At 33.5% G+C, this 26,201-nt stretch overlaps 3 protein-coding genes across 6 annotated transcripts in view; all 3 read right to left on the reverse strand.

Annotated features, from left to right (window-relative positions):
• The window catches only part of LOC131667483 (NAD(+) hydrolase sarm1), an 836,900-nt gene that overhangs the window by 767,477 nt on the left and 43,222 nt on the right, over window positions 1-26,201 (reverse strand). The window lies entirely within an intron of this gene.
• On the reverse strand, window positions 15,781-16,983 carry LOC131667543 (ATP-dependent DNA helicase pif1-like). Its single transcript, XM_058941019.1, has one exon. The coding sequence runs from the start codon at window positions 16,981-16,983 to the stop codon at window positions 15,781-15,783; it is 1,203 nt and encodes a 400-aa protein (XP_058797002.1).
• On the reverse strand, window positions 17,103-18,986 carry LOC131667548 (uncharacterized). Its single transcript, XM_058941032.1, has one exon. It carries the CDS (start codon window positions 18,984-18,986, stop codon window positions 17,103-17,105), a length of 1,884 nt encoding a protein of 627 aa, XP_058797015.1.

Genomic DNA, 26,201 nt, shown 5'->3' on the forward strand with positions numbered 1-26,201 from the left:
AGGAGATAAGAGCTGAATCGAAGAAGGCGCTGATGGCTATACCGGAAAGGGACTATTTGGCATGTTTCGAGGATTGGAAAAAAACGTTGGCATAAGTGTATTTTATCGGGAGGGGATTACTTCGAAGGGGATGACATTGATGTAGAAGAATAAATAAAGATTTTTCATTTTACAAACAAATTCACCTTACTTTTTGCCCACAGTAGTAAATGAAGAGCTAGCTATCAAGAGACTCAAACCCCAAATCCTATAACCATAAAATTAATCACAAGCCCCTCTCGGTAACTTAAATATAACTTTTGACATTTATACAGTGATGTAAACACGTTAGCCGAGAGGCTGAGGTTTCTGCTTTGAATCGTTAGGATCGCCGGTTTAAATCCTAGAGATGAATTTTTATTTTTGTTATTATGGAAAATATTGGAAACATATAAATACGTAAAACTAAATTGAAAATGCAAATAACATATATTTATTGATTCTGGGTTTAAATGATGAAGCACATACAAATGAAATTTTTTGAAGATGATATTTAAAAAAATTAGCATAGACTTTAACCATTTTTTCCTGTACCTATTCAAGTTCATTGCACTTGAAATTCAAATAAGTAAAACTAACGCATCAACAGGCTGTGCTGTCAGTCCATTCGATCGAGACAAAAAATCACTTTATTTTCTATATTTTTGAAGAGCTACTGAAAATTATTTTCAATAATGCGACATTTATTTGAGATCTACTTTTTTGTTATACGATGTGATGATATTATTCGTATACAGGGTGTCCAAAAAGTTCCGGGACACCCCAATAAGTCCTGAGATATAACTCTTTCCGAGGAGATTAAGGTCATTCCTGTAGTAACTTTGAACGAGGAATCCAGTGGTGACCTTGGTTTTGACCTTGAGCTTGACCTTCAAGGTCATTTTAAGGTCAACTTTTTATTCAAATGGGAACCCATATTTTTGACAACGGTAATCGAAAGAGCGGGAAATTTTACGTCCAAACATGTACTCAGGTCATAGGTCAAAGATGACCTTCAAGTTCATATCAAGGTCATTTAAACTTCACGACGGTCTGACGTTGTGTAAGGTTTTTATCATTTTGGAGGAGATTCTTTAGTAACTTTTCACAAGGAATCCAATTGTCATCTTGGATTTAACCTTAAGGGTCATGTTAAGGTCAATTTTTTTACATTTTGCGTTACCCAGGAACAATGACGTGGACGTCGTAAAATCTGTTCCCATTGGGGTGCTTGATTTACGTGAGTCCGCTCGCCTCTCACGATCGGGGTGCTTGATTAGAGTGAATCCCCATGCCAATATTCAAAATGATGTCCACTCATTTTCCGACAATGAGCCAAACGATGATAAAAAACATTTATCGCATTTTGGACGATTTTGGTAGGATAATTCCTAGAGGGCGCATTCATCACTCTGTCACAGATTTTGAAAGACTTTTTTGAGCTTTATTAAAACTTTTTTTTTAATTTCACATATCGTATTAATAATGCTAAATAAAATAATGTAAAGGATACTACTCCAAGTTCATTCCTTCTTCCAAAAAAATTTCAAAAACGAAATTAGAAACCTTGGATAGTAAAAGCCTCCCCCTCCTACTCTTCTTCATCCTCCCAAGCTAAAATTTTGGTAAAAAATTTTACACAGTTACAGCCACCACATCCATGTCCGAAAAAAATACTTTTTTAACATTTTTGAACAAGAAGATTATTTGAATTTTAGAGAAACATGTTTTTGAAGAAAAAACAATTTTTCACACAACTTTTAAATAACTTGTTTTTCAATAAACTTATGTACATTTTTTTATGATTTTACAATACTCAATATTTCTAAGATCTCCGACGCATTTATTTCTATTTCTGAAATTCACAAAAGCTTGTGTAAGTTTGTAGAAAATAGTAGCAAAACAATAAACCCACATTAACATTGAAATTTCATATCTAAATTTCAAATTAGAAGAATTTTTTTAAATTTTATAAATTAAACCAAAAATGAACAGACTAAGTGAAAGAGAAAGAATATCGCTTCTTATGATGCGAGGCTGGGGTGCGGTAATTCGGTCGTAAAGGGAAGTACATCTTTTTAACGAAACATTTAGAGGTGGGCAAAATGCTGTTCGAATTTCATCATCCAACGGTTTAATTAAACAGGCAATGTAAGAGATATACCTAAATCAGGGAGACCAAAAACAGCGACGAATGAGAAAAACTCATTGGATGTTTTGTTATCATTTATCGAAGATCCGCAAACTTCCATTCGAAGGGTTTCTCAAGAGCATGGTACGAGTAAGTTGGGAAGATGCTAACCCTCATTGGGCCCGAGAGGATAAATCGCAGTATCCACAAAAGTTGAATGTTTGGGCCGGAATTTTTAATAATAGAATAGTAGGGCCATTTTTTATTGAGGGTAATTTGACTGCTGCCTCTTACGAAACTATGCTACGAAACCAAATAGTTCTTGCAATAAGAGAGATTTCTGGAAGAAACTTTGATGGAACATGATTTCAACAAGATGGTGCTCCACCTCACTTCGGACGAGACGTTCGCCCTTATTTAGATGACGTGTTTGTTGATCGGTGGATAGGACGTAGAAGCACAATTGAATGGCCAGCTAGATCACCTGACCTAACACCCCTATACTATTTTCTATGGGGTTACCTCAAAGATCGAGTGTACAAAACCAAACCTTAAAATTTAGAAGAATTGCAACAGAGCATAATTGATGAATGTGCTCTAATTCCTACCGAAATAATCCAAAATGTGGTTAATGGTTTTATCATCGTTTGGCTCATTGTCGAGAAGTGGGTGGACATCATTTTGAACATTTGCGATAAAAATCTTGTGCATTCTGTAGCTTAACTAGTCGTGAGAGGCAAGGGGACTCACTCTAATCAAGCACCCCAAAAAGTAAGAGGCAAGGGGACTCACTCTAATCAAGTACCCCAATGGAAACAGATTTTACTACGTCCACGTCGTTGTTCCTGGGTAACGCTAAATGTAAAAAAAATTGACCTTAACATGACCCTTAAGGTTAAATCCAAGATGACAATTGGATTCCTTGTGAAAAGTTACTAAAGAATCTCCTCCAAAATGATAAAAACCTTACACAACTTCAGACCGTCGTGAAGTTTAAATGACCTTGAAATGAACTTGAAGGTCATCTTTGACCTATGACCTGAGTACATGTTTGGACGTAAAATTTCCCGCTCTGTCGATTGCCGTTGTCAAAAATAGGAGTTCCCATTTGAAAAAAAAGTTGACCTTAAAATGACCTTGAAGGTCAAGCTCAAGGTCAAAACCAAGGTCACCACTGGATTCCTCGTTCAAAGTTACTACAAGAATGACCTTAATCTCCTCGGAAAGAGTTATATCTCAGGACTTATTGGGGTGTCCCGGAACTTTTTGGACACCCTGTATGTATAGATAAACGAATGTTGCAGTGATGTTGTATAAGAAAAATATATTTAAAACAATGGAAGTGTTATATGAACATGTGTGTGTGAGTGTGAGTGTAAAGAGGAACATCTGAAAGCTTGGATGAGCGAAAAACTTTCGCTTATTTGAAATAGTAAAAATTATAATCCAAAATAATGTCGAATGAAAGGGTTGGAAAAGATATTAATGCTAATTTGTCAAATATTCTTTATCATTTTCTACAACTGTATACACCTCAAATAACAATAAAAAAATGTCCGAAGACGCAGTGAAATTTATTTTTAGCTATTGTAAGCTTAAAAAATTATACTATATCATATTATTGTCATTCATTTCATATCATTGAGTTTCCATTAAATTATTGTATTTATACAATTTTTTTTGTTTGATAGGTATACGACAAACAATCAAATCAGAATTCTATATTAAATATACATATACAATAGCATTATACGTATATTTGCGATTTAACGACTTATCTACAATTCAGTCGAAATTAAAAAAAGTTATATTCTGAGAAATTCGTAGAAAGATATGTCTCACTGTTACCGCATTTTTCCGTGAATTTTCAATCGGTAACGCGAGTTCGTACACCGCTGTTTTTTTGTCTATGAACAACTGACTGTTAGTTTGTAGTAGATTTGTTGGTGCGTGCATGTGTACGAGGTCTGTCCGGAAAGTATCGAGCCTACGTTTATATCTTCGCGCCATAGTGTTCGAGCGACCTCTACCGGACAGAAACGTCAACAGTAAAGCCTCACGAATCTATTGGTTACTTACTGACACCTGCCGGACGTATAGTTCATGCGCAGCGTGTCTTTATTTACAGTGCCTTTTTCGTATTCGTCGGATCTTGATATTGTCAAAAATGACTGAAAAACAAGATCAACGAAATTGCATCAAATTTTGCTTTCAACTCGGAAAAACGAATTCGGAAACTATTGAAATGATGCAAAAGGCCTTCGGAAGCGAGTGTATGAGCAAAACACGAATAAAAGAGTGGTATAAACGGTTTAAGGATGGTCGCACTTCTATCGATAGTGATTCTCGTTCCGGCCGACCTTCGACGACAAAAACCGCAGATAATATTGAGCGGGTGCGACTTGCAATCGAACAAGATCGTCGTATGACTGTGCGAGAACTAGAAGAAAACCTTGGGATACCAAAAACTATCATTTCAGAAATTTTAACCGAAAATTTAGGAATGAAACGCGTGTGTGCGAAATTCTTCCCAAAATTGCTCACAGCAGAGTAGAAGAACATTCGCTTAGAAATCGCTCTGGACAATCTGGAAATGGTCAATAATGATGATAATGTGCTTAGAAAAGTTATTACAGGTGATGAATCATGGGTTTATGGTTATGATCCTGAATCAAAACAACTATCTTCACAGTGGAAGCATTCTGAATCGCCAAGTCCAAAAAAAGCACGTCAAAGTCAGAGCAATGTTAAGTCAATGTTGATTATTTTTTTCGATTGTGAAGGTGTTGTACATCACGAATATGCACCAACAGGTCAGGCAATCAATAAAGAATACTACGTTCAAATTTTGAAACGTTTGCGTGATGCAGTAAGAAGAAAACGGCCGCACTTTTGGGAAAGTGGTGACTGGCTTCTCCATCACGATAATGCACCAGCGCATTCATCCAATCTTGTGCAGCAGTTTTTGAGCAAACACAATATCGCATTGCTTCGACAACCTCCATACAGTCCCAACATAGCCCTTTGTGACTTTTAGCTGTTTCCAAAACTAAAAAAACCACTCAAAGGACACCGATTCGATGACAAAACAACAGTTGAAAACAATGCGACGAGTGTACTTAAGGCTATCCCTAAAAGTGAATTCTAGGACTGTTTTGAAAAGTGGAAACATCGATGGAACCGTGTTATTCAATCAAGTGGGAATTACTTTGAAGGATGCCACCCACCAGATGATAAAGAATGACGCTAGTACGAAAATATAAAGGTAGGCCCGATACTTTTCGGACAGACCTCGTATACATGCTTATTTGGATTTTTTTGGTTGGAAAATGTTGTGTAGATATGTAATTTGATCAATTATGTCTCGAAAGGTAAAGTGTTGTGTGAACGGCTGTTCATCGGTGAGAAACAATGCAGCTAAACCAGAAGAAATAATATCATTTTTTAGAGCTACCAAATTAAGTAGGAACGTGTTGTCATCTTCGTAATAAAAAATTTTGACGGTCCTCAATATTCCGAGTGATCGTATTATTAATATCATAAATAACTTTACGTGAATATATTTAGCAAATCTTACATAAATAAATACTCAGCAGCTCGGTTAAAATCATCCTGTGTTTCTTTATTAACAGAACGAAACACTTGAGAAATCGCGGGAGGTCATCCCCGATTTAATGAAGCATCACAATGTTTGCGAATTGCATTTTAAAGAAAACGAAGTAGAAAAGATCTTCAATCAAAAGTTGAAAAATGGTTCAATATTCACCATGATCAAAGAAAAACCCTCATTGAAAGAAGGCTCCCTTCCTATCATATTTCCTAATGTGGTCGAGTTCAACGAAGGCTTACCTAAATCAAGGGCTACAGGCAGTATACAAGAATGTGTGATATATTTTATGTTTAATTTAATAATTGAAATAATAATATATACAATTTTTGGTTGAGATTTCCAAAGTAAATTACAAATGATTTTTCTGCGCCGCGAGTGTATCGTCGCCACGACACGCTTTGTACCATCAAGCAAAGTTTAATTGTTTTTTCCGAAAATTTGATTGGAATTAAAAACAATCTTTATTTATCCACTTTGTAACATCATTTTTTTTCTTTTATAATGGAAATGGTAAAATTTTTATTACTTTTAAGATTGATTAATTTAGTAGATCTTATAATATAAATATTTATTGGCTTACTTTTACATCGTCACAGTTAATAATAATAGTCAATGTTTTCGAAAATTACAGAGGGAAATCTAAAAATTCATCACTTTTATGTGAATTTACTTATATTTGAAATGCATTACAATGTCTTTATTTTTCATGAAACGCTGAACAAAATAGGCTTAAAGTTAAAAAAAAGTTACTTGCAGTTTATTGATGAATGTTATAATTCAAATCTATACGATGATACCATAAAAACTCGATTTGTTTAAAATTATTAGAAAATTTGGATTTGAAAAATTATATTTCAATTAATAATATATGGCAATTTTTGTTTACATGCTTCTACATTACTATCTTCGTTTTCACAGATGTTTCGACTAATGCTAGTGCAAAAGCTTTAGAAGCGTCGAATGCAAGCAGCTCAACAGATTCGAATGTATCAAATAAATACACATGAACGTATTGTGAACGCAGATATTTTAAATAATCATGTTCATTCTGTACAGTGTTCTGTAAATAACATTGAAACAATGGACACGCTTGTTGTTCATAAAAATGTCAACTCAACTACACATGTAGATTCAGCAAATATTACAGACGATAAGGCTATTACAAGCAAGACTATTTCCAATGTTACAGTCGTAAATGTGATGGGAAATGTTAATTGCTCTATTATTAACTCAGATTACGAAAATGCAAAAAGCTTGAGCTTGCATTTCAATAATTTAAATAATTCTGCCATAAATCTCGATTCTTCTGAAAAAGAAGTTGAAGTACTGGACTCGACAATTATTTCTAGTAATGATCAGTCAACTGAAAGTATGACTAATCAGGAAAAAGGGTCTAGCCGGATAAGATGGTCGAATGTGCCCTTGACGATTTCGGAAAAGTGATTACACCATCTTGTTCGTCTTGAAAAATGATGAAGATCCCTAGATTTTCAGACCCCAAAATGCCCTAGGGACCCCAAAAAGTCGCATATAGTGACTTTCAGTTTTTTGACGATATCTCGGTCAATTTTTGAGTTAGGAAATTTTTTTGCATTTTGTAGAGTTTTTGAAGCCCGACAAAATGATGCAATTCAAAAAAATTTTGGCGCGAAATTCAAAATTTTACAGCCGTTTGAAAATTTTGAAATTGAATAAAAAAAAAAACAAAGACAGACGCATCGCTGAAAAAAATATATATTGTGTATTTTCAACTCAAAAATGCCTGTGAATTTTTTCAGATTTTTAAAAGTGGTGGAACGATCTTCAAAAAAATCGAAACCACAAAAAAACTCAGTTTTTTGCTCCTAGCACTTTTAGGTTATGTTCTATCACATAATCGACAACATTTTTGAATTCTACGAGAAAAAATACATCGAAAATATGTATCCTACATTCAGAAATAATTTTTTTTTACCCGTCGATCGGGAAGGAATGAAGGTCTATACAGTGAACACGGCGAACCTGCGTAGGAAATCTTTTGTTTCGCTGAATTTTTGGTGGGCTTTGATGATTTCACAACATTTCAAGCTCATTTTCCATCCATTTTTTCCCCTGGAATACGATAGTGCTATCAGTTTCATAATACTACACAACCTCAAAGTGGTACAAACGAAATACCAATATCAATTTAATAAATGAGCCATTTTTCTACGCTGATCGACCTCTTTGTTCTATTGTTTAGTAATAAAATATTTCTCTATTATAAACAACCAAGATGGAAGCTTTTCTATTTTCATTCTTATTCAAAATTATGAAGCGTTATATGAAACTTATGAGATGTAGCACATGCGCAATAGGGCGTTGCCCAGTGCGATATGCGCCGATTTTGACCATCAAAATTGATTACAGAGTAGTGAAAATCAGTACACAATGTATGATATGGCATATGCGCAATGCCCAGTGCGCATGTGCCATATCTCAATTGTCAATAAGACCCTACATATGAATATAAATATTCATCGGTGCGTCAAATACCGAAGCACGAGTTGTAATTGTTGTATTCTCTAATTGCGTGATGAGTTGGTATTAAAATTGAGAATAGTTGATAAATTGTGCTGAGCTACATTTGTGAAGTGAGCAAACCGTTTTTCCGAAGAAGCATTTCAAGAATTCAAGAGCAATCTTCCAAGCTGTCAAACGTCAGTTTGCAAGTATTTATGAAAAACGTGTATGCGCCCTTATGTTGATACATCCTGAACAATTACATGGTGACCGGCTGTTTAAAAAGTTTTTACACCTCGGCTGTTTCTTTCTAATAACGGTATCTGATGTTATTGTTGACGTTTCATCCTTAAAATTATTGTATTTACATATTTTTAAAGCAGAGCATTGAGAAGCATATTGAGTGGATTGTATTATTCTTTACTGTGAGTATAATAGAAAGGTTTCTTTCTACTTGATTATATTAACTTGGTTATACTGCTTACCAGTGTTCATGTATAAATGTAAAATGTAATGTTTCATTGTAAATGTAATGTTCATGTATAAATACTTAATATAAATAAATAAATAAGACATTTACTCTTGGTATACAAATATTGGAGATTAATTGATAAAATAAGTTCAATGAGTCTAACCAACCATGTATTCTCTTGTATGTATGTAGAAAAAAGTAAGTTTATTTCTAACAGTAGTTGATTGAATTTTTAGCTAGCATTTGAAAGTTATAATACTATTTGGGTACTGTTCAACTAAACCTAGATTGGAAAAGAAATGTTCGAATACACGCATTGATTTTGTTGATGCAAAGCTTGCTTGTTACATTTTCAGTTGGATAATAGTTTTATAATAAAAGGTCCATGAAATATATTTTGTACAATATGTACTTGCTGATACGACTAAAAACTACATCACCTCTGCTCAGCTCTTGCGGCTTGCTGAAAACTGAATGATTTGTAATGACACTTAATAGATATAACTTGCAGTCAGAAATAAATGTCATTTAGAAAATTTTAATTTAATGCAAACTTATTTTGTAACATACTCATATTGCCTATTCAAAACTGATATTGATTAACAGCTGGTTTTGAAATTTAATCTTACTAGTAAATCAATTTACCGGATAACTATAATCGCAATAAGTTTTCTGAACAACTGCACACTCTCAAGTAGGGTATTCTGTGCTTGACTTGACACACATCAGTCTATAACTATCGAATGATAAATTATTTTATTATTTTTATCAACATTTATTCTCAAGTAAACACTTTGCGTTCACTATTTTTACGATTGCAAATCAAAATATTCAATAAGTCACTTATCTGTTAACTAATATTGGTTCAAGGGTCAAACTCTTTATAGTTTGATGATTTTAAACACACTTATTATAATAACTTTTTTTTGACATGTTAACTGATAGGTGATACAGACACTCAAGGGTATAGGCAGGTCGAGATACCAACTTCAAACTTAAATAATTTTCAACATTACTTTTATCATCATTGTATTTCTGGTACAAAAGCATTCCAAAAATATGGTCCAAAAATTATTTAAGTTGAGTTAAACAACTCAAATGTCTACATGTATGTCATATAATGACGATCATTCAAATAGGTTTGTAATGAATAACTTGACCAAGATTCTTCCTTTAAAGATTTTCTAAAAGAGTAATACTTAAGCTAAAAATCTGTCATATGATTTTTATTCGTATTCAAAATATCAAAAGTTGGAGCATTAGTCATCGAAAAACTCCAGAAAACCATCAATTTTTACTGATTTTCAATGTTTTTCATACTTTTAAAATATAACAACCCATTCTTATGCCAAACCGTATGACAGTTTTCAAGAATAACTATTTCTGAACCCAATTCTAGATTTGAGTTTTTCACTCTACAACTATTTAGCGACAACAGAATAGCATTCGGACCAACTTTTACTGCCCATCATGGCATTCGAAAAGCTTACTTGGTCCTCTTATTTTGATAACATTCGATAATTATTTCCTACCAGCTACATGAATCTCTTCAACTTGAATGTAAAAAACGAATTATACGTGTATTATAGTCGAGTATATTTACAGAACTGAAGCACTTTTGAAATGTCAAGATTATTTTTTATACTCACAATGTAATATAAAAAGTACTCTACTACTAATCTGTTGTATTTCATCCTATAATCGTTCAAATAAGATAAAATTAGTGAAATATGGAAAATTGACATTTTCAAAAACACTTCTTGTGTCGATTAATTGCGGTACCTAAAATAATCATTTGGGCTACCGATTTTTTTTTCCTTTAAGTTTAGTAGTTGAGGAATGAAAATACGTAATGAAAAAAATTTTGATAATTGCAAAATTTTTCAACAAATCTCGACACACCTATACCCTTAACCTTAATAAGAATCATCAAAACTTACATCAACATGTTTATATCATTCTCTTTTTTTAGATTCTCAGTATTATATCCGCAATGAATGACAAATGTATAGAATGTTCTATTTCAACAAAGAAAATGGTTGGACTCAAGTACACAGTGGGTACAGTCGATGATGCTGATAAAATAAAGGATATTCTTGATATCCCCATTGATGTTGGAAATGTTTTGTGTAGCAAATGTTGGTCCGGGGTTCGTTTCTCTTTGTCAAAAATACGCAAAGAAACGACAACAGTTTCTCCGCCAGATAGTCAAGTGCTGTCTTCTGAATCTCCAACTGTAGTAGAAAAGAAAGATCCAGTTTATGAACCTCCCAAAGTTCAAAAACCCCTTGCGGAAGAATCAATTGAACTACCTTATAAGAGAGTAGTTTCTACTCACGCATACTGCTTTATATGTGGAAAAGAATCAAGCATCATTAACATTCCTTTTGAAGCGCGTAAGCAGCTTTTTTCAGAAACGGGAATTTTTATCCCACAGGGAAATCGATGCTGTCATCAACACCTTTTGAAAAATCGACTTTATCCAGATGAAATAAAAGACTTGAGAGTTGTTGCTCATTCGTCTTCTATCAAAGCATCAGATTTAACAAAATTGCTTAATAAGTTGAGCATAGATTCGGATAGAGAACTAATGGATAGAATTGCTGATTTTTCAATTCCTGAAGAACGCATTTACACATTCACTGGACTTACTTGGGAACAAATAATCAAATTACGGGATATGATGACTTCTCTGAGAAATTCGGACAATCGAACTGTAACACAAGCACTTGTTGTTTTTTTATTCAGGTTGCGTACCGGAAATTCGAATTAAATGATTTGTTCCATCCTCGGACTAGAAAGACATCAACAAGTCTCAGATTTTTCGACGTCTATTCTCGATTCTTTTGAAAAAGATGTCTTGCCCTCCCGTTTCGGACTAAAGGCTGCAAATCGTAAAGAACTGATTCGTGATCATACAACACCTCTTCTGAATAAACTTCACAACGTCAGCGATCTAAATCTTGGACTCGTTGGTGACGGTACTTACATAAAACATCAAAAGAGCTCTAATAATGAGTATCAGAGGAAATCATATTCGGGGCACAAAAAACTTCCTTTGTGTAAACCGTTCACGCTTTGTGCTTTAGATGGTTATGTTGTAGACGTGTTGGGGCCTTTTTATGCTACGGAAAATGACGCTACGATTTTGGGTTCTCTATTAGCTGAAGATCAAAGTGATTTGAAGAAATTGATGTGCAAGGAAAATGACGTTTTTGTGCTCGATCGTAGATTCCGTGACATTCAGAGTAGATTAGAAGATGAGAAATATCGGGTTTTGATGCCATCGTTGAAAAATAAAAAAGACAAGCAATTGACGGCTCAAGAAGCAAACGAATCACGACTCGTCACTATGCTTCGTTGGGTTGTCGAAGCTGTGCATGGTATTGTTGCTCAGAAGTACAAGTTTTTCCATCAACAGCTGGATAATCGATACTTACCCAAAGCTGGACTGTATTGTAAAATTGTTTGCTTTCTAATCAATGAATTCGGAAAACGATTAGTGTCAAGAGCTTCTCTTGATGAAGAATTAGCAGAGTATGTTCTTTCGAAAAGTTCAAATGAAAATAGTTTGGCAGTTGAAGCTCATACAGCACATTGGGGCAGAAGAAAGAGTCAGTTCATACAATTGAAATCTTCTGAAGTCCTTGATTTCCCTGAAATGACAGAACAGGATCTCATCAAGTTTTTCACAGGCACATACCAACTTCAGCAAACAATTTCTTACCTAGCCGAAATGATGAACGATCAAAACGAGTTGAATTTGAATTATTGCAAAGCAACTATTAATATCATCAAGGTACAAGTGAGATCTAGGCATATATCTCGACGAAACTACAATTGTTACATTGACTACAAGCCAGATTCAATCGGCTACGCTGGAATTTCACGTCATTATTGTGAATGTTCCAACGGCATGCGAACCATCGGCTGCTGCTCTCACGTGGCTGCAGTCATCTACTACCTGTCGCACGGTAGATACCTGTCCAAAATTTTGAGACCTGCCGAAATTCTCACCAAGATTTTTGAACGCGAACAGGTAACGCCTGTCATTGAAGGTGACAGTGATGAAGAGTAGGATTGACACTTTACTTACCCGTGATGAAGGTGATAGCCAACTCAGGTAAGCCTTCAAAGTTCAAAAAAATCTTTTGCCAAAAAATTGAGTACCATTGATTTTTCATCGTCGTGTAATTAATTACAGCCTGCACAGTGAATAGAATGCAGACGCACATGAAAGGTTCAAGTATGCAGCAGTTACTCCATTGCAATTTTAGTATCTTTATAAGAAATGCAACCAGTTATGATTAGGATAATTATCGCGCAATGTAAGATAATTTTGTTTAATATACTGTCGAACAGCACGAACTGTGAATTTTCGTTGATCTCAAGTTTGTTGATATTAAATTGATGATTCTATAAAAATCATAAGTTACAGTATACATATTTTGTGTGTACTTACATTTTTTCCCAATCTCAGTAAGAATCTCATGCTTTACAATAAATGGCGGTATAAAAAGCTTACAAGATGTTGTGGAACGAATAAGTCTCTCGCCGGCTGATTGCCCCTATATATTTCTTGGGTGTTCATGATCAGCTCAAAATTATTTTACAGCTTGGTATATGTTTTTGATATATGTTTTCGATGTATTTTTTCACGTAGATTGAGACAGTGCTATCGGTCATATTATAAAACCTACTCAAGTTCTGTTAGAATGAAAAATTCACTGTAACATACGGTTTTCGGCTTGTACCACTCAAAGGTTATGTAGTATTATGAAACTGATAGCACTATCGTATTCCAGGGGAAAAAATGGATGGAAAATGAGCTTGAAATGTTGTGAAATCATCAAAGCCCACCAAAAATTCAGCGAAACAAAAGATTTCCTACGCATGTTCGCCCTGTTCACTGTATAGACCTTCATTCCTTCCCGATCGACGGGTAAAAAAAATTATTTCTGAATGTAGGATACATGTTTTCGATGTATTTTTTCCCGTAGAATTCAAAAATGTTGTCGATTATGTGATAGAACATAACCTAAAAGGGCTAGGAGCAAAAAACTGAGTTTTTTTGTGGTTTCGATTTTTTTGAAGATCGTTCCACCACTTTTAAAAATCTGAAAAAATTCACAGGCATTTTTGAGTTGAAAATACACAATATATATTTTTTTCAGCGATGTGTCTGTCTTTGTTTTTTTTTTATTCAATTTCAAAATTTTCAAACGGCTGTAAAATTTTGAATTTCGCGCCAAAATTTTTTTGAATAGCATCATTTTATCGGGCTTCAAAAACCCTACAAAATGCAAAAAAATTTCCTAGCTCAAAAATTGACCGAGATATCGTCAAAAAACTGAAAGTCACTATATGCGACTTTTTGGGGTCCCTAGGGCATTTTGGGGTCTGAAAATCTAGGGATCTTCATCATTTTTCAAGACGAACAAGATGGTGTAATCACTTTTCCGAAATCGTCAAGGGCACATTCGACCATCTTATCCGGCTAGACCCTTTATTAATATATGCAATGAATTCAATAACAATCCTCGCTGTATCGCGATCCCTCAAGTTATTACAAACCAAATTCCGTGTATCATGTTTTCTGAGTGAAAAGAGATGTATGTGAGCTGTGAAAAGCGTATTGTACTTTTTTCAGACATGAAAGTTCACGTAAGTTTCCATCACGTATTGAAATTCAATTTTTACTTATAAATGGACATTTCTTAATAAAAATGTTTCCCAAACGTATATTTTTAATGCATCTTGCGTTACACACATTTAAAGTATTCATAACAATCTTTCATTATAGATTTACCTTGAAGAAAACCGTGTAAATATTGATGATAAACAAAGGGTTGATAATTGCAAGGACATCGAACAACTTATAAAGTTTGTTAATCATTCGGTGATACCATGTCTCAAAATAAACGGCATAAAAAAGTACCATATTCTTCGTCATATTAGCATACATTTAATTTAATTTATAGAATTAAGAACGTTTATTGTAAATGTTGTTTCGAAATCAGGTCGGAAAAATGTTATGGATTCATTCTCAAGAAGGTTAGTTCACCAGGTCTGCCAGTAATGCAATGCAAAAAATGCTCTGCTGCTCGGTTAAGGTTAAGAAAAAAAGTAAATACGAAAGAAATAAAGCTTAAGGAGAAAAGAAAAAGGAAACAATTAGTTATGTCATTGAAAAATGTGAGGCGCTAATATGGGAGACAACAGAAACAAGCAATGTGAAAAAATAATGTATATTATATATCATATCTATAGAAAAGTAAATCTTGTTTCTCGTCTTGTTCTTACTGTTTATTGACCATGGAATGCGGTAACAAAAGACAGATGTATACGATAGTGTTTGGACATAACTGAAATCTTTAAGATTATCAATTATATGATTATCTTCATCATGCTAATTATTTAATCGCAAGTTTAATTAATCATTATAAATATCATATTAGATTGTTAGGTTGAAAAGGAAAATTATGTAAATTAAAAATGAATGTGCCAAGACGTCAGAGGAGGCGGCTATAAAAATTAGTGAGAAGTTTCCGGAAAATCAACGATTAAATATACAAGCATACGTGACTGCATCGAAGGTCAAAGGTAGTAAAGGCATAAGATATTCGACACAGTGTATCTATGAGTATTTGATGCTTCGAATAAAAAGGAAGAAAACTTACCATCACTTGCGATCACGTTAGATACTTATCCTACCATTATTAATAACACTTAGTCGTTACGTGAAGCGAATGAAAGGAGCATACGGTTTGGAACAAAGGACTTTCAACATTTTAAAAACGAAAACTGAAAGCATGAATTCCAATGATGTCCGAGGTTAGCAATTATAAATTCATTATTCTCACTAGAAACAATCAAGCGCGCTACGCGCGCTGTAGTTTCATATTTCTCTTGAATAATATACAATGTACTATCGCGATTTTTGCTCGTTTTCTTAAGAAAGATGTTGTCTAAAAATATTTCATAAATAACATTATTATGCTTAAATAAATAACATTATTAGTATTCTTTTCAACTAATTATGTAATTTCGATTATTGAAAATTTAAATTTATTCCAAGAATAATTCTTTGTAAACATAATTTTTAACCTTTCTTGTTTGTGTATAATTTCCTAAATATATTTTGATAGAATCCCAAGATCTAACTCTAGACATTGCTACATAAAGTTGACCATGATTGAATACGTCTTTTTGAAGGTCGACAACCGTTTTTTTAAAAGTTTGTCCTTGAGCTTTATTAATAGTCATTGCAAAAGCTAGTTTGATTGGAAATTGTCTTCTCTTGAATGTGAATGGATAATAATTTTCACTATACAAAGTTATACGATTTATAAAGACAATTTCGTTAGCTTTATTACCTGTTAAAATTTTACATTTTATTAAATGATTCGATAAATCTAGTATTTGCAATCTCGTTCCATTGCACAAGCCTTCATCATTACTGATATTCCTAATTAGCATTACAGTACAATTTTTTGGCAAGCGTAATTCGTAAGGTGGTAAACTTGATGGATTTAAATTATGCAAATGTTCTGGTAAAATAAGGTCGTCTAATTCACCGTTATTATTTACAACGGTATCAATAGCAGTATATATACGTTCAAAATCTTTGCTGAATAAATTAGTTATTTGTTTATTAATATCGTCTACGTCCACATTTCTGGCTGATAATATGGCACATTTACTCATTTCTTGAAATTTCTTTTCCCAAATTAAGTTACCAAATATACTTTCAATTATATTAGCAGTTGGAGGAAGTATGCAATGTTCAGGGAGATTTACACAGTCATTTTGATCATTCAATGTTCCATGACCAACATTTAATAAAAATTTGGAAAATTCTATTTCATTTGGTAAAACTCTCATGTTTGTCGTTAGAGTAAATTTAATAAAGTGTTTCCACAGTGCGCTATATTTAACGCAAAGACTTAATATTTCACTTCGAGTGCCTCGAACTTTAATTGGTAACAATTGTTTTAAATCTCCTCCAACTATTATAGTTTTTCCTCCAAATGGCAAATCATTGTTCATAAAATTTTTTAAAGTTTTATCTAGAATTTCCAATGCATATCTCGGAGCCATTGAAATTTCATCCCAAATAAATATTTCGGTTTCTCTTAGTACTTGAGCTTCAAGAGATTGTGCTTTGATATTTGAAGAAGAATCTTGAAACATAGGTACTGGTAATCCAAACGTTTTATGTACAGTTTTGCCATTTGGAAGTAATGTAGCTGCAATTCCAGTAAATGCCATGGAGCATATTTTAATATTTTCAGAACTTAGTTTATAATATAACGTTTCATAAACATAAGTTTTTCCAGATCTTCCTGGTCCATTCATATAAATGATGTCAACTATTCATATAAATGATGTCAACTATCGAAAATCATGTCAACTATTTGTTTTTGTTGAGGATTTAAGGTATTATAACGTTGCTCTCCTAGTTCTGCCATTTGTTGTAAAGATATTCGAATTCCAGAAGATACATAGTTTAAATGGTTAGTTTCATTCGTTTTATTAGAACTTGGAAATTCTGTTTCAACTAATTGATTCATTGTAGGAAAGTCAGCTAAAGTACGACCTTCTCTATTCAATAAAGTGTTTATGACAGAGTAAGCCATTTTATGACTTATACTTTTTTCGTGATATCGAGAAAAATCTTCAGACATTGCATCTTTGAAAAGATCCCACAATTCTTCTGGATTTAGTGGATGAGAATGTATGAGAATCCGTACAAATAAATATCGAAGTCTTTGGGGCATCATCCACCTTGTTCCTTCTTCTAAAGCCATTTTCCATTCTTCATCATTTTCAATTAGATCCAACGCTAGGCAAGTTGCGACAAAAGTAGAGTGTACTACATCATCAACAGTTCTCAAGCTTTCAAAACTTACAGCTCCTTTTACATGAAGTAATAGCGATCTTAAATGAAATAATTCAAATTGAGTTGGACTAACAGAATACATACGGCCGATGACGTTAAAGTGTTTCTTTCTGGTCCTCCATTTAGTTAAATATAAATTACCATTTTTTTCTTTCTTATAAGTAAAATGTTGTAGACTTTCTGAATAATAATATTGTCTTGCAGTTTCATTTTCTAAATTTAATTTGAAATAATCTAATAACATGCTACTTGTATTACTTAGATTTTCTATCGTTAAAGGATTATTCGCAGCATTTGAAATGATGACAAATTGATGTTCAGGTAAATGTACAGGTAACCTAATAATTGTATGGCTTTTATCTTGTAATGTTTTACTTAATAAACGGTAAATTGATTCAACAGGACCAATATATCGAGTGTTTATAAACTTATAAATCTCATCATGGTAAATAGCTATACCATTTTCAGAATCTTGAATAACAACAGTTGCAGCATAATGGCCTTTGTATATATATTTATATAAATATTTTACAGCCATAATACTTGACACTGCTTCGACATTTATATGGCAATCAAACATTTCTGATAAATCTGGACAATGAGGTACCACCCAACTGTTATTAACTTCATTGCCCTGGTGTATTCTGTTGTGAATACAACCAGTATCTCTTCGACGATAATTCGGAAAACCGTTTTCATCCATAGTTGTTTCCTCTTGAAAACTTTTTGGAAAACTTTTAGAACATTTACCATTTTCCATACACCAATCGCCACATGGTCCGTGAATCATATGTTTTAGTATAAAGTCGTATAAATGTGGATTATTTACTTTAATCGGAATTTCAGCAAATATAAATTTATCAACAATTTCCGCAGTAGTCCACTTATATCCATTAGCTAATGTTAGTAATAAATGAATGTGTGGTAAGCCTCGCTTTTGAAATTCTACTACGTGAACATGATCAGCAACTTCGCCAAAGAATTTTTTTTTAACAATTAAATCAACTAATCGCTCTTTCTTTACATGAAAAACTCGGGCTACAATATCTGGTCTCTCACAAGCTTGTTGACCAGATAAAAGGTTTTCTTGGATTTCAGGCCATTTTGGATTGCACGTTATCGTGAGAAAAATATCAGGCTTTCCTTTTTCATTTACTATAGCCATAGCATCTTGATAGCATTGCTGCATATAACGTGGAGATCCAGTAAATGATGATGGAAGAATAACGGTTTTACCTACTTGTCCACCAACTTCATCGGCAGTATTCTGCATATAATCACTGAGGCCTTTATAAGTATCAGCCCTTAATTCTCTTTGATGACCTTTACAATATTGGATTCGATCTTTTTCGACTTTAACGTAACTGCCCATTGTTGGAATAATCTTCCGCCCATAATAAAAGGATTAAATTCACCTGGTCTTATGGCCATTCGATGTCTTTAATACGCCATTCGAGAAATGCGTTTATTATCATTAACACGCATTAAATTTTTGTGCCATCCTTGAGTACCGTAAGGGTAAAATAAAGGATATATCCAAGGTTCAACGTTGGGATCCATCGTACTGACATGTTGTAAATTTTTGTATGTTTATTCCTAATCGTTACGTATGATTCCGGAATTTCTCCATCCGTTGTAGTTGAAAATATTGCAGCAACTTCGTTAACACGTTGAAAATTATATCGTCTTTTATCGAAGCCCGGTTTCAAAGTAAATAACAGTTGTAATTCAGGTTCAGTATTATTGCCTAACAGTGATTGTTCTCTATCTATTTCTACTTTCATCATCTCGTATGATTGTGCAAAAATATTTTTTTCCCGTATAATTATATCTAAAGTCGTTAAAAGTTCAGAATCTAATCTTGAATTGTTACGTAATCGATAGTTTAAAGCTTCTAATTGATCAACTATAAAAAGTTGTCCATAAGATGGATTTTCCCCTTCATTTGGATAAAGTGCTGACAACACTTGACCTTGTATTTTAAAACAAAATGGTCCCGGTCGATTTGGTGCAAAATTAAATAAATTTGCATTCAACGAAGCAAAAGCTAATGAATTGTTATAATATCGAATATCTTTTATAAATAAATTAGATTTAGAATGTTGACCTGTAAATAATGAATGAAGTTCTGATGGAAATTCAGGCAAGGGATTTAATGATACTGCACCATGACTACAGCAGTCGCTGAATGTGTAACAAAACTCTCTCCTTTGTTACCAATTCTTTGCGGGGTAAGTGAGGCACTTTCGCTCAAGGCAATTGAGGGAGAAGAACGAGGAGAGGTTGATAAATAAATTATATAAAGACAGAAATCAAATCTCACTTACAACCTATTATTATTAATCATTGTTCAAACTAAACATACGCGCGCATAACATAGTCTAATTATTAACTAACCAACTACATAATAGAATAATAAACTACTCATAGTATTCACAAATGAATATTTCGCATTTCGTCTTAATATCCAATCGCGCACTTAACCTATTACAAACTTAATTAAATTACGCGAACCTATACCGGATGAACTGCCCGGCACGTGGGCGCCTGGACAATTCGCCGGTCGCAACTTACGTTACTACAAATTAAGCTTAAGCGCGAACCTTTAGATAGCCGGCACGTGGATGCCTGGCTATCCTATTACGCGCACCGGTCGTCGCATCACCAGAGAGAGAGAGAGTGTAGAGAGAAAGAAGAAAAGAAGGCTTGACCTTTATTCACCGCTCCTAGCAACGTCGTAGGTCCCGGGCGATGTGCTGCCACAGGAAGTACCGGTCGTCGTCGCTGGTCAGATCGTTGCTAGCTGCTGGCTGCTATCGCTGACCAGGTATCCGCAGGCGACGTTGACTCTCCTTGCAGGGGTGGGCTGGCTGCGGTCGCAGACAAAGCTGTTGTCGGTAGGGTTGACCTTCCTTCCAGCTATCCCAAACTGCACTCTCTACACTCTAGCAGGACTGGGCTTGGACTGCTGCACTCTAGTAGGACTAGGCTTCGACTCCTACACGCACTTATTCTTGCGCTCGTCTTGCAGCCGCTCAGCGGCGCTCGCTCTTCTCCCTACCTTGACCTATTAGTTAGGCGGTACGCGACGCGCCGCTTATCGGTCACGCGTTGCGCGCCTGCCTATCCCTGCATGGGCCTAATACTCTCTTTCTCTCTCTCTCTCTCTCTCTCTCTCTCTCTTTTTCTCACTCTCTCTCCGCGCTCCTCAACTTTTTCTTGCGCTCAACTGCGCTGGCCCGTCCTTGACGCTGAAACAAAAAGACCAAATGTTAGGCGCATACTTTAATGCGCCTAACGTTGGCCAACACGCCTTGCCGAGTGGAGAAGGGAGAACGCAGACGAGAGACCAGTACACGGCCTGCTCTCGTCACAAATGAATAACCTTTATTAGAAATCATTTCATTTTTTAAATGTTTAGCTTTACAATGAGAGCATAGTACATCCATTGGACCTAAGGAATCTTGTTCTATAATTTCTGTCCGTTGATGTAATGCATCTCGAGCTGCTTAACGTCTGCGTTGTGTATTCTCTTTATCTCGAAGTCGCTTAGCATTGAGAAAGATTTGTTGTTCTTCTGGTGTACGTTTAACGTTTCTAGCAGGCATAATGATAATAAAAACTAAGTATTATATAAGAAAAACTTGAAGTCAAATAATATTGAAGCAATCACCCGATGTATGTAACTATAAGTTCCAAATTAATTTCATTCAATAAGTAGTAATATTTGATTATTTAATTACATTCAATAAGTGTAAATTTGTTTATACTCAGTAAAAAAATTATAAAATTTTTAGCTAATGTATTTAAAATAAAACAGCAAGTAAATACTAATTGAAATGTACTTTGCAATGTAGAGGAAAGGTTTAATTTTAATACTTAAATGATATCAAAGAAATCAGCCAATGTATATGTACAATAAACTTCCAAATTTATTTAATTCAAAAAATATTACATTTTCTTATTCTTATGAAAAGTAAAGAAATTATAAAAATTTTAGCTAATGTATTAAAATATAAAAATTATATAACAAATAAATATTAATTGAAATGTACTTTACAATGTAGACGGGAGGTTTTATTTTAATAATTATGATTTCAATAAATAAATTTTTTTCAAGTTAATGTAATGATTTGCAATAATTGGTTGTTTGTTATTTGTTGGTAAGTTATTTTTTATTTGTTAATGTTGGTTGTTTGTTATTTGTTGGTAAGTTCTTTTTTATTATTTGTTAAAGTTGGTTGTTGCGTTGGTTTAGTTAAGTTGTAGTTTAACGTAAGTTAGGAATATTTTTCGTTCAAGTACGTTTCATATTGTAGTGGATCCTGAAAAAGAACAAATAATAATTAATGAATACAATTAGAATACGTTAGTTGTAAAAAAATCATTTTCATTTATTAATGTGAATAACATTTTCTAGTTTACTGTTAATATTTATCTATTTACAATATTAATTATAAAAGGTACATCAGTGCCAAGTTTTTAAAATGAATTTTAGCTTACAAAATTATGAAGAAAAATGATTTTATAACTTTTTAACAATTTTAAATGAAATTTGAATATAAAGTTTATATAAAAAAGGTACCTGTGAAAGTGTATTTCTCTGTAGAATCCAATTTGAGACTGAAGTCAAATTGCCGGACCACTTGAACAGACTTGCAAGTATAAGCAAATGCTATATCTGATCTTTGTATCCAAACAATGATGATCTAAATATTAGGTTTTCCTATTCAGAATCGAAACCAAAATTCAAACGTAATTGCCTAACTGCCAAGCCGCTGAAAATGTGACGACAATTATCATAGAAATTTATATATAAATATCTCGGTCACCTTACATCACTGTAAACAAAAGCAAATGACATTCTGTATAAAATAAGTAATCGTATAATAACTTCATTCAAAATAATCATCAAAGCATTTGTAAATTAACACTACTAAATATAAGTCAAAATTATATCTCATGTAGTAATTCAAAACTGCTATGATTTGAAATATATTAATCAGATTATCCATACTATTAAATTTGTGGTTAGAAAATTTGTTTGCAATTGTATTTAATGAATACTTACATTAATTGCGAAAGTAAAATATGTTGATCAGTGTTGAACACTTTTTTATTATTAGTTGCTGAATTTAGAACTCTATTTTATTATTAATAGTTATCGTGATAAAAATGTAATTATTCACTTAATTGATAAGAAGAGCACAAAAAGCTCGTTATATGCTTTCCAATAGTCAATAAACGGTTGATGACTGATGAGTCAATTAAAACGCGCATGCGTAAAATTACTTTATTTTAACACCTCCATCTATAAATTAATTAGTACTTGATTTTACTTTTCTAGATTTCAATAATTTGAAAGGTAAAAAACTGATGTTCCATATAAATAAATTAATGTTGCTACGAGTGAATTTAATTTTTTTTATGAAAAATGAAATTATACTAAAATATTATTTTACTCATTAAGAAAAATGTGTATATGTATATATTTTTGTTAATTTTTAATAATTGCAGTAAAAAATTAATGACATTGACTCAATTTTAAATAAATCAAATGAGAAAAAGGAATATTTTTATCAACTTTATTTTTCGCTATATAAAGGGAAGAATTCTTTTATTTATTCATTTTTATTAGATATAAATTGTAAAGGAAATTATCAGGCTAATATTTTCAATAACCGTAATCTTACATAAAGATTTAAATATGTATTAATACTCATCCAACTATAAACTAATATCAGTCTTTTATTATTACCGAAAATACTTTGCTGATAATTTTTACATAATTTAATACGTTTAGTGTCAAATAAATATTTCTTAATCATAATCTTAGTCGTTACATATTAATTATATAATATTCCATAAATAATAATTAACTTTTTTTTGAAAAGTCATAACATTTTTTAAAATTTACTTTTTATCATTAAAAAACATTCTAAGTTAAAAATATGAAACGTTAAGTTTAGTCTTACGACATGGAATTGAAAAATCAGAATCAGAGATGTTTAAAATTATTAAAGAATGAAATTTTAAATGAATTAAATTGAAACAATTGTAATTTGTTAATTGAAAATGCATTGAAATTAAATTTGAAATTGAAATTGTATAAATAAATGAAAATACTTTTATATAAAACGATATACTAATTTAAGAAAGATCTTTTCTGACATCCTCTTCAAATTTATGCTTCTTTCGAAACAGCGGCTTGGTCATTATTTTCTTTATCTACATCCATCTTCGAATTATTGTATGGTTTCTTCTTAAAATTTTAATTGTCTACGTCGGCCAGCGGCCTACGTGGAGTTCGAACTCCAGATCTGAGTTCCTGTTCGGTCATTACTTTGGCACTTGGAACTTCTGTGATGCAAGTCATATCCATGCAATGAATAGTTATTGGAGGTTCTAAAAAAAAGGAAAATAAGTTGTAACGGGGTAGACACCGTTTAATTATTTTTATTCGCGCAACTTTATTGAAAGGCGAATGTAATCATCTATGCTCAATATACAAACCGGAGAGCATGGGGAAACAGGCGTCAGTCAACCAGTAAATCTATTAACCTACAAGAAAGTGAGTGGAAGCGATCTGAAATGAGCGAGTCGAAAACACTTGTTAATGTCACGAATGGAATCTTTTATTACCTATCAAATGCTACATAAGGTCGGCCCGCGTGTTTGTTTACATCGACGCTCGCACGACGACAACATGCAGTGTCGGAACACTCGCTGCTCTTTATTGGAAGAGCTATTACATGCACGCTTGAGATGTCGGAAAAATTAATTGTTATTCGGGCTATTGCATCGCGACCGCGAATATAAGCTGGCCAGCTTACCTTAATATCGCAGGCGTACGAAGATGACACTGACGAGTCGCACAGCGAGAAGATTGCTTTATTGTTTGTGTCGCGGATCGCGAGTTCACGCACACGTGGTTTCGCCCTCGATGGCGAAACCTCACATACACTCTCTCGAACTCTTTGCGGGCGACGCTTCTCCGTCGGCTCGGGTCTCTCCCCTTGGCGGTTGAACGGCACCTTGGCAACAGCGATCACTGCTAGCTGGCACTGATCTGGGCGTCTTTCTCTCAATGCTTGGTCTTAGCGGCACACGGATCGACAATAGCGAAAAGAAAAGCGGGCGAACGTGATGATGGTCAGCGCTTCACTCTATGACTCGATCTCTAGCTCACGTATCAGTAATCGGTGTCGTAGATACGGGTGAGCGTGACGATGACCAGTGCTTCACTGGTTCGGTTTCAATCGCGCGCGTTCCGTCTGCTCGCGCGCCGAATTCCTTCGTTACGTTTTTCGTCCCCCCGGCAGGTGCTGCCCTCCCAGGCAGCAATTAGGTTATATTGTTGGCGCTAATCTGACGTTTACCGTTACAAAGTATTCATAAGGACATTTTTCAATTAAGAATCAATATTTTGGACAGTTACCATTAGACTTGATAGTTCCTTTTAATTCAATTTTTGTACCCTTTTTAATATTGGATTCAGCAAACTGTGCTATTTGCACATTGATCTTGTGGCGGCCATCTGTAATTGCACCACTTCCCCAGCTGGATGTGCCATTTTGATGGGTAATTAATGAAAATATAGTTTTTAGCCAACCTTGGATGACTGAAAAAAATATAAATACATTAGTATTTAATATTGATAATTTCCAAAAAATATTATAATACCTATTGATCCAGTAAATCCAATTGTATTTAAAAAGTCATCCCTAACATTTTTCGGTTCAATAGAAACATTAGATGCTGGATCATGGGTTCCGAGGAATTCAATTATAGTTGAATTCGTAACTATCAATTCATAGGGTATCAGGTCGTCGTCTTTCTTAAAGGTAGCGTTAGCCAATTTTGCAGTCGTTTTTTCTAAATGCACAATCTGAAACAAAAATTTATCTATTATAACTTTTATTTATTAATAGCAATGTCACATTCGTAGCATTGAGTATAATTTATTACCCTGTTCGTAGTAAACTCTTTCTCATACTTGTCGATAAGTTCCTTACCCCAAAATAAAACCATAATCTTGCTGGAACCATTGCTTAGGGTTACTTTAAATAACAGATACTTTTTGCCCTTATTTGAACCTACTTCAAGAGGAGCAACGACTGAAGAAACATAACCAACGACTTCTCTAAACAAAATTATTAGATCAAAACATAACATTAGATTAATTGGACAGCAAAATTACCAATAACAACGAAAAAGTACTAACACATTTCTATCTTTATTAATGATTTCTGCTAAATCTTCATCACTTGTATAGAGAATTTTCTCTTCCTTGTTAATAGCATCATCTGGATTTTGAATCATTTTGAAGTATAAGCTATCTAAATAAAAAAATGTATTTCTTATTTCTTTCTCTTAGTTAAAAAAAGTTTCTATAAATGAATTTACATGTCGCACGTGATTTCCGAGGTGATGAGTACTATTACTTTTTTGCACGTGGTTTTTAGAGGTTATGAGTACTTATACTTTTTTTAAATTAAATTACTTTTTTAACAATTTTTCGATTGAAATTTCACACACGGTCTTCGCAACTTCATAATGAATTCTTCTCTTAAAAGAAAATTCGTAA

The sequence above is a fragment of the Phymastichus coffea genome, unplaced genomic scaffold (genome assembly GCF_024137745.1).
Source record: "Phymastichus coffea isolate CEN01 unplaced genomic scaffold, Cenicafe_Pcof_1.1 PCOF00005, whole genome shotgun sequence".
Lineage (NCBI taxonomy): Eukaryota > Metazoa > Arthropoda > Insecta > Hymenoptera > Eulophidae > Phymastichus > Phymastichus coffea.

Bases quoted from the DNA above. Each gene is read 5' to 3' on its own strand.
- LOC131667543 (XM_058941019.1), bottom strand. From the start codon at position 16,983: ATGGCATTTACTGGAATTGCAGCTACATTACTTCCAAATGGCAAAACT.
- LOC131667548 (XM_058941032.1), bottom strand. From the start codon at position 18,986: ATGGGCAGTTACGTTAAAGTCGAAAAAGATCGAATCCAATATTGTAAA.